Consider the following 11,968-nt stretch of genomic DNA (forward strand, 5'->3'; position numbering starts at 1 on the left):
GTTCCAGCCGAACCCTTCTGTCGCAAAACATGGCGACTTCTTCCTCCTCTTCCTCTGGTCCTTCAAAGAGGCATTCACAATTCCGCCCTTGTATAGATCTGCATCAGGGGGTAGTCAAGCAGATCGTAGGCGGGACACTTGACTTGACCTCCTCTGGGCAAGGTGGAGTGGGTCCGAAAGAGAACTTCGTAGCTACGTGAGTACTCACGCATCATACCCGGAATATTCCGCTCTTTCCGATGCTAACTGTGTGCTCTTGAAATCGGTCCTCTTACTACCTACGGCGTGATACAATACAGTCATCCGCCATCATACTTTGCGAACCTGTACAAAAACAACGGCCTGACAGGCGGACACATAATCAAGCTCGGCCCGAATAATGATGAAGCTGCGAAAGAAGCGCTGAGGACATGGGAGGGGGGTATGCAACTTGGAGGAGGGATCAATGAGGGTAACGCGCAGGGATGGTTGGATCTAGGTGCGGAGAAGGTGCGTCAAGTAATCCCAAGTCGAGTCAAGTCAATTCATGCTCTCGTTAACTTTCATTTCCGAGCGAACCATATGAGATGGTCTCGGGCTGAGCTGATTGATGATAATCTGAACTTGGCTGACACTACAACAGATCATAGTCACTAGCTACTTGTTTCCGGAGGGGAAATTCGACGAATCTCGCTTGAGGGGTATATCGCAGAAAGTGGGTAAGGAGAGATTGGTAGTGGACATAAGGTCAGTTCTCGTCATGCTCAACGCCACAGTCACAGTCAGATTCATATGATTTTGCTTCGAATATCCGCCATTCTTCTGAATAGAGGTTTGTTTTATACTAACGCATGGTACGTGGCCTCAAACTCCAGTTGCAGGAAAAGAGAAGAAGGTTGGATCGTAGCTATGAACGGGTGGAAGACATTGACCGACATGTCAGTGACTCAAGGTCAGTCTTGTCGTCCGCACAAACAAGTGTAAACTCCCTTCTTACTCTCCTTACTGTCCATGAAACACATGGTACCAATATGCAACTTCTTTCAGCTGAAATAATTTGTTTCCCGCCACAGAGTCCATACGGCTGATAGAAACATACTGCTCCGAACTCTTGATACACGCTGCGGACGTAGAGGGGTTATGTCAAGGCATAGATGAAGAATTGGTGACTCGTATGTGACCTGCCTCTGCTCCGGGTTTTCACGATGTTGCTCATTTACTTGATCTGAAATTTCGTTTATTAGGTCTCGGTGAATGGGTTAGTATACCGACCACCTACGCAGGAGGTGCCAAAGGTGAGTCTAGCCCTGTCTACAAACAATCTACCCAGTATCCAATTTCCTATTTCCCATGCTAACCTCAGAATGCAGATATATCGGACCTGGCCTTGGTGGATAAACTCTCAAACGGGAAAGTCGATTTGACTTTCGGCTCGTCTCTAGATATATTCGGAGGAGGTGGAGTCAAATTTGATGAGTTGGTTAAAGTGGATAGAATAGCTAAAGACAATTCTCCATAATCATCCCATGCATGCATGGATCACGAAGGCACCGCTAGCCAATTCTTTGCAACACCAAGATTAGATGAGGCGCCGTATAACTCGATGATCTTAAGGAGAAATGCGAGATGATGACGAGTGACCGTAGTGCACTCTCATTCTTCAATCGGGAAATTTGGATTTGGATTGAATCAATTTTGACACGGACAAGATGGATTGTAAATGCCTACATGCAGATGACGAGCTATATATATGCAGTATACAGAGTATAATCGAGTCAATTAATCCTCTCTCAACGCTTTCCTCTTTTTACCTTTACCGACCGATCCCTTCTTACTAGCAGGCGTGTCAACCTCCATATTGTCATCCGCTTCAATGTGCACTCCATTCACATGAGGCTTCTTGCTATTGATCGGCGTACTGGTATTCGCGGTGGCTGACGAAGCATGATCACCGTTGGGTAAATGTCCATTGACCTTCTTCGCTTTCACCAAAGCAGGAGTTTTCGGGGTGGTAGCCGTGGTATTGGTAGGATTGGTATGACTGGTGACATTGCCCAATACTTCTCGGAAGAAGACTTCCAATTCCTTAATTTCCTCATCGCGCACTTCTTTGCCCTTCACACTGAGTACAGGTACCGCCGCTTCCGCTTGGACGACATCGTCATCTTGATACGTTATAGCTCCATCCTCGTCATCCTCGTCTGAACCTTGTGTATTGTCCTCTTGATCGCGTCTCGCAGCTTTGTTGCCGGAAAGAAGTTCGTCCATGAATGCGTCGAACAAGATACTGGTGGAAGGCATCGTGTGGCTTGGTCCGCTGAATACATCTGCGGGTTTCCCTTTGCCTCTGACGATGCTCTGTTGTAAGGCACTGGCGGTGGCTGTCGCCTTGTCTGAATCTTGCTCAGTCTCGTCGATTGTCATGCCCATATCAAGGAAGGCATCTTTACCAAACATCTCTTGCCAGATCGATAATCCTTGTTTCTGGCCATTCGATGTGGAGACCTTCTTGGAAGATAATGGAGCGGCAGCATGCGCCAAGTCGCCAAATCTGAATATCTCGCCCGATGCATCGACCCCAACAAAGTGCAAAGATGCGCTTGAAGTTGAAGTTGGTGTCAATGCGGAGGGAAGGATTTGAAGTTGTTTGAACACTTTCGGAGTTGATACTTGTCGAAGAGGGGTCGACGATATGGGGCTGTATACCGTAATTGCGGATTCCTGGCTTGTTGACGACGATACGACGAAGATGTCGTTCAATATGACTAGATTTTGGACTGCTTGATCTCGAACTGACCAAGCGACATCGCAAGAAAGCAGATCCCAGACGATGATGCCTTGCGCCTGACCAGTCCCGACAAGATATCTACCTTCTTGGCCTACAAAGCCGATTTGCGTGACATCAGAGCCGGATGAAGTGTCGAAGACTTTCAGCAAGACATTGCTTTCCACGTCCCACAGAGTGACAACGGAGCCATGGGCGAGGACAACGATCGTTCCGTCGGGTGAAAAGGCCGAATCGAAAATTGGGAGTCCCCGATAGTCAAAGGTCGACCGACATGACCAATATACTAGTGCGGTGCAAAGCGTCAGCTCGCAAAGACTTCGATTCCAGGCAAGTATAGGGGTGTAAAGAAAAGAAAGCGCGCGATCCCCTCAGAGGGTTGAAGAAGAAGAATAGTATCCTCAGTATCAAGAGATATAGGACTGTTGAGCTTGTAAATTTGTTCATCTTTGGGGGGCGCTTTGATGTAAGAAGGATGGGCAGAACCAGTGAGTTATACAAGGATTGAGCACTCACGTTCATTCGCAGTGGTCTTTGAGGATGCAACTTTGCCTATGTTCCAAATACACGAAGTCAGCGCACGTTCGACAACATGTCGGACGAGCAGATGCAGGAGCAAGCGGTATGAAACATCAGGATTGCAGAATAACAGTCGACACCACCCCGAAGGGTATCCGTATAAGGATGACAGTGAATGTGAAAATCTATTCATCATTTGAAGGAGGATTCACAGGAGGAACGGGGATTTCTCGGAAAGCGCGATGCAAACCAGGTGGGTGCTTGAGAAAAAACTTACCTTGCTGGGACACCTTTGACTGACGGATTTGCCAGATCTTCGCCACCCCATCCGCAGAAGCAGTGAGCAAACACGGATGAGCGAAGCTAGACTCGCTTGACGAAGTGTCCGACCCCTGTTGAATGGGCGAGAAGACAACGGACGTCAAGGGCGATAAGCCGTGAGCTCGAGGAAATTGCGTGTTGACTGAATATCGCTCATCTTGCCATTTCCATAGCTTGAGATTTCTGACTTTGCCTCCGCCTTCAAGATCATCGCCCGTCCTACTTTCAAAGGTGGCCATCCACACGGACTGGCCATCTTGCGCGTCGGAGAAAGTCACTTTCTCGACCTGAACAGATTCGAGCTCCTTCTCGTCTCGCCTACTGATTCGGTTTGAGGGGACAACCTCCAGATCGAAAAGGACAGACGAAGCGATGGGGTCGATGAATTGGAGTGTGGAGGGATGAGAGGAAGGAACAACCAACGCAGATGTCGAAGGATGCAAGGAGAATGGATAAGCCTTCGTGGAGGAAGTAGGTCGGAGTGGGTCTAGTCTGATGCCTTGCCCGACATTCGATATTTGGCCCGATGCCGAGCCTACGCGTATGGTAGAGCCATCTGCGAGACTCATCCACCATTCTTCCTCGGATCCATGAGATGCTTTCCGGATAGCCAGGCTGATGATCGGCCGGCCACCGAGTCGAGGTATATATTCCCGTTTTCCGCTGGCGAGGTGCCATTGGACCAGAACACTCTCTTCTCCGACAGACAAGAGCTGCGAGCCGGACGGAGTGAACGCTATGGCCGATACTGCATGTGCGTGCCAATGTAGCGATGTGGTAGGCAGTTTCCTCTCAGTATCAGCGGCACCGCTGGAAGATTGACCGATAACAGATTGAGCAGCCAGATCGACTTGTCTAAAAGCCTGAGCTAGACCATGCCACAGTCTGATCACACCTTTCTCGTCACCTGTAGCGAACCACTCTTCTTCGTTTGAAGTGGCCAAAGTCTTTTCAGGGCTGAAAGCTCCACACGTAAAAGCTTGGTCTGAAACGAATTTGACGCAAGTGGGCCGGTTTTCCCATATGTCAACAGTTGGATCGGCATGCGTGGAAGGCATTCGATAAGTATATGCCTTGGTAGCAGAAAGAACAACGAGGTAGGTCGATCGAGGAGACATCATCAATGCTGTCGGAGGAGCAGAAAGCTTGCCGATCACGTAAGGCGTTGTCGAGCCGGTAAAAGGTACCTTCAAAACTCGATGCGAGAGCTTTTGTCCTGTGAGAGGGAGGGTCAGCCGAGATTCGATGCGAGTTGAAGTCCAACATACCTGCAACATCTTTGCTGCTGGTGACGGCGGCAAAGATGCACCATTTCCCGGCAACTTCGCCAAAAGCGACATGATGCACCTTGGCGTTATTGTCGGTAAACTTGATTGTTCGTACTGATCGACCAGTTACCCAGTCCCAGATTTTGATCGTACCGTCTTCTGAGGATGAGATGATTTGGAAAGAGCTCGTTGGAGAGAGATGCAACGAGGTGATGGGTTTGGTATGACCGTCGCGGTGGGTTGAGGATAAGGTAGAAAGACGAGTGAAAGAGGGAGCTGTTGAAGAATGTATGTGGATCGAAGTATGGGTTACGGTGAGGTAGAATCTGGACTATATCATCAGCTTCGGAAGTTGCCTACACAAGCGAGACGTTATAAGCTCACCGTCCGTCATTCGACCATACAGGTGGTATCCGTGAGATCTCATTCTGAGCAACAGGAATGACATCCCAGAAATCACCTTCTTTGCGCTTGTGAGATTTTTTCGCACTTGAATGGGGGCCGCTCGTGGAGCTCTCGCCATTGAGGCTCTTGTGCTCCTTCTTCTTGTACTTCTTCTCTTTTTTCTTCCCCGTCGCCGCTGATAATGATGGTATGGGAGGAAGAGGATCAAGAGCCCTTTCTTTACCCTTTGACGAGCTTATGACTGTTCTCGAGGGATCTCGGGCGACTTCCCCTTCTACAGTGGATTTGGGATTTCTCCTCCTACCTTTACCCACTTTTGGGGTAGACGGGTTCAGTGAGGTGAGTGTCTGTGAGGAAGACGAGCCATTCTTTTCAGCCATCATGGCATTTGGGCGGATACGTGGGTATTATACAAGAAGAATAGTATTAATGAGTTTATTGCAGGAGTGAGGATCGGGTTGACCGACTGAAACCCAAAATCTTTTTAAATTTAGGTGCAGCCCATATGATGTTAAATGGGGTACACATTCATATTATTTACATACAAAACCCTGAATTCCAAGTTTCGATACTTTTCAACTCGAGGCCTCTTTGGCCTCTTTGTCCCTCCCTCTCTCGCAATTACAGGTATCAACGTATCAACACTTGATCAGCCTGGATAAAGCTTTTTGACATCAGTGTTCTGCTCAAAATAGCCTGTGATCACTCAAGATGGCTCTCAACTTCACTCTTCCCCACATCCAAGATAATGCCGATGGCTCATGGGGTCCAAGCACGAGCGCCCTTCCCGCTCAGTTCAAGGAGTGAGTTGTTCTTGATCGTTTGTTCATCGAGGCATCTCGCAGTCCAACTAATCCTTCTTCTCTCCCCACTAGTATCCCTTACGCCCCCTTCTCAAAATCAGACAAAATCACCAGAGTAGCAGACTGGCATGACCTTCCCGCGGACGCTCAAGGTGGTCGACAGAGACAAGGTCAACCCCGAAGACAAGGTCGAGAAGCCTACGGAGCCGCCGAAGGGACTGTATTCGGTTTCGTGCATGACGAAGACGAGAAATCTTTCTCGCTCGTCGACTCGGGTGCTAGAACTACCAACAGGACTAAAGGCCCTATCAGAGCTGTAAGACAATTGAGGGGGAACGCACCTGCTCGAGGTGGACGAGGACGAGGTGGAGGTAGAGGTGGGTTCGGCGGAAGAGGTAGGGGTGGTGCTAGAGGTGGTTATGGTGATTGGAACAAGGTCAGCTAGCAAATCGCCTGGTCTACATTGAGCGCAAGCTGACTTTCGTTTGCTGTATAGCCTCAAAGGACAAGAGACTCTAGTGTCACCATCAGCCCTGATTGGCAAGTTCTAGAGGAAATCGACTTCACTAGACTCGCCAAGTTGAACTTGAGCGTCTCTGAGGCGGAGGACTTGTAAGTAGCTTGCATTCCGGACGGTTCTGGCACACAGCTAACTTTTAAATTTCTGTCAATAGGGCAAGCTATGGTACCGTCCAAGCCTACGACCGAGCCTTCGACCGAATCAACACCAGGAACGAAAAACCCCTCGAGATCCTCGATCGAGTCCGATACAACACCTCCACATCCGACGATCCAGTCATTGCCCAACTGGCCGAGAAGAAGGCCGCTCAGATCTTCGCTACCGATTCTATCTTGTCCGTATTGATGACTTCGCCCAGATCAGTCAACTCGTGGGACATAATCTTCGAGCGAAAGGGAGACCAATTATTCTTAGACAAGCGAGAATCAGGTCCTTTCGACTATATCACCGTCAACGAAAACGCTGCCGAGGCACCTCTCGATTCCGATGATCAATCCAATATCAACTCTGCTGGATCTTTATCCCTCGAAGCTACTTACATCAACCAAAACTTCAGCTCTCAAGTCATCGATGCCAAATCCAAATCCGTTACGCCTAAACCCAACCCCTTCTACTCTGCCGACATCGAGACTGAGCCCCTCGCTTCTACCTTGTACAAGTACAGGAAGTTCGATCTCTCCATCGAAGAGGACGAGACGTTCGACCTTATTGTTAGAACTGAGGCTGATGCGTACTTGGGCAAGAAGGATACCTTGATAACCGTCAAGGCATTGAACGAATTCGATCCTAGAGCTCAGGGCGGTTCGGGCAAACCCCTTGACTGGAGGAAGAACTTGGATACTCAGAAGGGAGCTATCGTCGCTTCTGAGATGAAGAACAACTCGGCCAAATTAGCCAGATGGGCTGTGCAATCTATCTTGGTCGGAGCCGAGTACATGAAAATGGGGTGAGTGTTCTTCTTTTCTTCCAGTCTCCCAGTTTGCCATGTTCAGGGCAAACCAGAGAGTCTGTCTTAAGCTGACACGCAACGATTTGCTAGTTACATCTCTCGAGCCAACTCGAAAGACGCCCAAAGACACGTCATTGTTGGCGTGCAGTCCTTCAAGCCTAACGACTTCGCCAGACAGATGAACGTCTCCCTGACTAATGGTTGGGGTATCGTACGAACCATCGCCGATTTGTTACTCAAACAACCAGAGGGCAAATACGTTCTCGTCAAAGATCCCAACTCTGTGAGTTCTTCCCCTCATACATTAGTGGGAAAACCGTATAAAAATGCAGAGATAAGGTGACTGACTTGGTGCTTTGACTTTACTTAGCCTCAAATCAAGTTGTACAAGGTACCTGATGATGCCTTTGACGCTGCTGATGACGGAGAGACCATTGCCGAGTCTCAGATTGATGAGGAGTAAAAGGTGTATAGATAGATTCGTGTAGACCTCTGCTCGTACATGAATATGCACTATCTCCTTGGGGTAGGTGTAGCAGTAGCACATTCTTCAGACCTATGCGATCAGCAATCAATATGGACTATCTGTGGTGTGACTTAAGTGCCTTTGATTCAAGGATCCGCGGAAGCTTTTTCCGGTTGATCGGGTCGTTCAACGTCACCATGTCGTATTGTCGTATATATCGCGCATTGGATAATCTGTCCTCTTTTCAGCTAGTCTCATTGCTATCACTTGCTTCAGAGCTTGCAGCGAATTCGCGTATTCATCGTCGTCGTCGTCATCGTACGGGAGCTACGTGTGGGCGTCATTCGGTTTCATAACGGGCCCAACGCAGACTCATCTCATTTGCCCGCTGTGGAGTTGCTTTCCCTCTTCATTAGCTCATCAAAGAAGTCACGAACACAATCCACAATGAACCAATTATCAGATCTTGAATTCCTGAATCAGACGATCGTATCCGACAATACGCAACTCAAGGAGGGATCAGATGCTCACGATCGACCTCGTACCGATGGGGAGCAACTCATAAAGCCGAATGGCTCTTCCAAGCTACCAGATAGACATTCCTCGCTCGAAGGCAAATCATCGAATTCCACTGCCAATTCCCATTCCCATTCCCATCCCGATACCAGTACCTGTACCAACACCAACTCCATCGGTAGCACCAATAGTCGCACCCACAACAATCCCGAGATACCTGACCTAGACTCACTGCATTTGGACCCCTCAACCGTACAATCCTTATCCGACTTACTCGCGCTCTCCGACTCGGACCTCGAGAACCTGGACGATAGTCAGATAGAAGGGATCATGAAGCAGCTCGAAGTGGCTGACGAGGTCGCTGATGATTTAGAAGGAAAACTGGATAGGCTGTTAAGTACCTTGGGAGGAGTCGAGGAGGATATAGTGGCTTCGGCGCCTGGCCCAGGTGCGAAGAAGGAGTAGGAGTAGCGATACCGCGATACCACGATATCACTGGGTCTGATCATGGAAAGGGAAAGGAGCAAGACAAGAGGAAAGAGTAGGAGAAGGCGTGGGACAACGACGCAGCCGAAGCGAACGTGCAGAATGTCGATCATCGACCGTGACCCATCAGCGCTGATCAACGTCATGTCATATTCATTTTCAGAGTGTCGAGGACTTAGACAAATGAACAGATGGACAATTAGATGGACGGACAGTGTAACATGTCATCGAAGCAGAAGCATAGCCAATCAGCTCCTTATGTCTCCTCGAAAGCCTTGATCCGTCCAGAATATCGCTTGCAGGCACACCGAAGACACACCGTTACATGCAATGTAGAATGGACTATACACACGATCAACACGCGACTGGAAGTAGGAGGAGAAAATGGCCATGGACAAAGATCATTGTCAACAGCTTATACCCTGCATCATTGTAAAGTAATGGTCTTTACCTATTCCAGTGCCATTGAACTCGATTTATCATTACCATATAAATGTATGAACATCCATGAATGTATATACCCTGATAGACTACCATTACTGCCGCCGTCCATCATACATACATTACACTTCTTGCGTAGAATCAAGGATCCTGAGATGTTACCCACTTTCTTGAAGTAACGCCTCGACAGCTTGAGCAGTATTGAAGTTGCTGAAATTTGACCGTCGCCGACATCAGCTCATCGTGACATACAATGCAAAGCATCAATCTGTCATTCACTCACTTGGTTTGGAGGGCACGAACGATCACTTCCCTACTCAGATTAGGGAACATATTCGATAAGCTATGTACGCAACCGCAGAAAATCATGAGTATGAGCTTTACTATTCTGCGCACAAATACTCTCCTTCAACTTGAATTGATCGGGAAATGCTTGACCCACGTCGAGATCTCTTCTTCACTCGCCACTCTCGTCAATCGCCCGGTCATCTCATTCACCCATTCTCCCATCGCAGCAGTAGCGCTACCCGGGTCCCTCCTCTCTCCCTCATCTCGATCTGTCCCACCTGCTCCTGCTCCTGCTCCAGGGGAAGTAGCCTGACTCGTCGAGGAAGCTGGGTTGGTATTCAATCGAGAAGCAAGTAAATCCCTTAAACTCGCTCGAGCTTGATTGGCCGTACTTGTACTTGCACTTGTACTTGCACTTGTACCTGTACCTGCATTCCGATTATTATTCAAGACAAACGCGCTCGCTGTTGCAGTTGCTGTTGTAGTGCCTCGATTGCTTCCGGTACTGCCACTACCCCCCTGCCCAGGTAAGACCCTCTGAGATCTTCTAGGGGGCAATGACTCGCCAATGACGGGACTGAAAAGCCGCGAGAGCAAGCGGTATATCGAGAGGGGTATACGATAAGACTTCAGTGAGCGTTTCACGAATAGCCGACGGCGTGGTATGGATAAAGAGGGGATAGGGAAGAGGGTATCGGTACGGTAGATGTAGCCTGTGAACAGACCTATGAGCGAGATAAGGATTGAAGAAGGCGGGTTCGAGACCAGTAACTATGGCAAGACGTTTGAACCAGCATTATCAGTATCAGCTCTAGCAGTGTTGCAATCAGATAAAATTCCTTGATTGCTTGATTTCCTAGGTCATTCTCGCATTTCCCAATCCCGACTTAGGAAAATAAGCAGCGAGAGGCATTTTGATGGACATAGGGATGATAAGGTCAGAGGGAAAACCCACTTGTAAGGCTAATATCCAGTTGAACGCTTTACTGGAGACTTCTATACCGAGCAATTTGAAATGGTATAACGAAGGGAATATCCGGTACTGCTGCCATAGTCTAGGTATACGTTATGTTATGTGTTAGACAGGTCATGAGCTATTCCACATCACGAGAGCGAAGAGATGAATGATTCAGAATACACGAGAAGATAGTAAGATAGCTGACAGGCTGAATATTATACCGTACGGTCCAGCCGGGATAGAGTTCAGCCCGAATCGATGTCCCAGGATGATCACTATCGACGCGAGAAGCGTAGAGACCAAAGATGAGACTAGGACGAATGACTGTGCTTTAGCGATCGGCAAAGGGCAAGTGACATGTTGGAAATGTGATGTGGGATGTGCGATGTGGGATATGGGATATGCGATGTGGGAGGTGGTACGCTCATTCAGTCAGCACGCCGCGTAGTATCATTGAGGTCGGTCGACAAGATAGTCCGACTAAAGACGCACAGCATATTTCCTACTTCCAAAAGCCCTGTCCGGCGATGGTACAATACGACATCAGCCAGAAAGCACAGATAGGGTATGATGGTCGAATGGTCATATTGAGATGCAGATCAGAATGAAGCTAAATGACTCACCGCTCAATGGCTACTCCTACATTATATAGCAATATCTCGCCCATTAGGAGTTCCGTCGAATTGGCAAATGCTAACGGATGAACAGCTATTCGCCAGAACTAGGTGATTGAGTCAAAGGCAATCTGTAATTAGCTGATGAAGTCCATTCCCGCAGTAGTGAGTTTCTGCGCGACGATACAAGCTTTATAGAAGCGTCAGAAGAGGAGATGAGAGAGAGGTGATCTACCTGTCGGTACTTTGTCATATGCGGCACGAGCTGTAAATGTAAATACGGTTTGATGTCTAGTAACGAAGCTGAGATCGAGGTGAGTGCGAGGAAGATCATTATTCCTGATAACCGCCATGACAAAGGCATGTACGGGGGAATGGATGATCAGCTTCTGTGTGTATCTTGATTGATCACAGAGTCACTGTATCTGTCACAGACGAGACCCGAACCAAGGGGAGGAGGTATGTTCCACTCACCCTTGGTCACTCCCGCATTTTGAAAGCCTGTAGACGAAGATGTTCATTAGCTTACGCAATTGGAGGCCAGGGTCAGGCGGAGACTCAGAACTTACCGGACATCTTGCAGTACCTCTACCAGCTTACACAGGCGATGAAAGCGTGAAAGGTAGCTTCTGAGAGGTGTTCGTATTGGC

The 11,968-nt window shown here is 48.5% G+C and overlaps 5 protein-coding genes across 5 annotated transcripts; 3 read left to right on the top strand and 2 right to left on the bottom strand.

Moving 5' to 3' along the window:
- Positions 1-29: 29 nt before the first annotated feature.
- On the top strand, positions 30-1,498 carry I303_103850 (phosphoribosylformimino-5-aminoimidazole carboxamide ribotide isomerase; the record flags this gene model as incomplete). The annotated part of the gene is made up of 7 exons (XM_018407183.1): positions 30-196; positions 300-489; positions 623-726; positions 855-931; positions 1,053-1,151; positions 1,224-1,274; positions 1,350-1,498. 7 exons carry the CDS (start codon positions 30-32, stop codon positions 1,496-1,498), a joined length of 837 nt encoding a protein of 278 aa, XP_018263991.1.
- Positions 1,499-1,758: 260 nt separating this feature from the next.
- I303_103851 (uncharacterized protein) lies at positions 1,759-5,657 on the bottom strand (the record flags this gene model as incomplete). The annotated part of the gene is made up of 5 exons (XM_065968860.1): positions 1,759-3,050; positions 3,281-3,316; positions 3,561-4,820; positions 4,873-5,198; positions 5,257-5,657. 5 exons carry the CDS (start codon positions 5,655-5,657, stop codon positions 1,759-1,761), a joined length of 3,315 nt encoding a protein of 1,104 aa, XP_065824932.1.
- Positions 5,658-5,988: 331 nt separating this feature from the next.
- Positions 5,989-8,012, top strand: I303_103852 (eukaryotic translation initiation factor 3 subunit D; the record flags this gene model as incomplete). Its single annotated transcript, XM_018407185.1, has 6 exons — positions 5,989-6,080; positions 6,153-6,516; positions 6,577-6,692; positions 6,755-7,546; positions 7,640-7,832; positions 7,920-8,012. 6 exons carry the CDS (start codon positions 5,989-5,991, stop codon positions 8,010-8,012), a joined length of 1,650 nt encoding a protein of 549 aa, XP_018263993.1.
- Positions 8,013-8,462: 450 nt separating this feature from the next.
- Positions 8,463-8,996, top strand: I303_103853 (uncharacterized protein; the record flags this gene model as incomplete). Its single annotated transcript, XM_018407186.1, has 1 exon — positions 8,463-8,996. One exon carries the CDS (start codon positions 8,463-8,465, stop codon positions 8,994-8,996), a length of 534 nt encoding a protein of 177 aa, XP_018263994.1.
- A 620-nt stretch (positions 8,997-9,616) lies between these two features.
- Positions 9,617-11,894, bottom strand: I303_103854 (uncharacterized protein; the record flags this gene model as incomplete). Its single annotated transcript, XM_065968861.1, has 10 exons — positions 9,617-9,668; positions 9,742-9,801; positions 9,901-10,517; positions 10,702-10,801; positions 10,910-11,028; positions 11,197-11,221; positions 11,328-11,425; positions 11,554-11,657; positions 11,793-11,819; positions 11,888-11,894. 10 exons carry the CDS (start codon positions 11,892-11,894, stop codon positions 9,617-9,619), a joined length of 1,209 nt encoding a protein of 402 aa, XP_065824933.1.
- Between the last annotated feature and the right edge of the window lie 74 nt (positions 11,895-11,968).

The sequence above is a fragment of the Kwoniella dejecticola genome, chromosome 4 (genome assembly GCF_000512565.2).
Source record: "Kwoniella dejecticola CBS 10117 chromosome 4, complete sequence".
Lineage (NCBI taxonomy): Eukaryota > Fungi > Basidiomycota > Tremellomycetes > Tremellales > Cryptococcaceae > Kwoniella > Kwoniella dejecticola.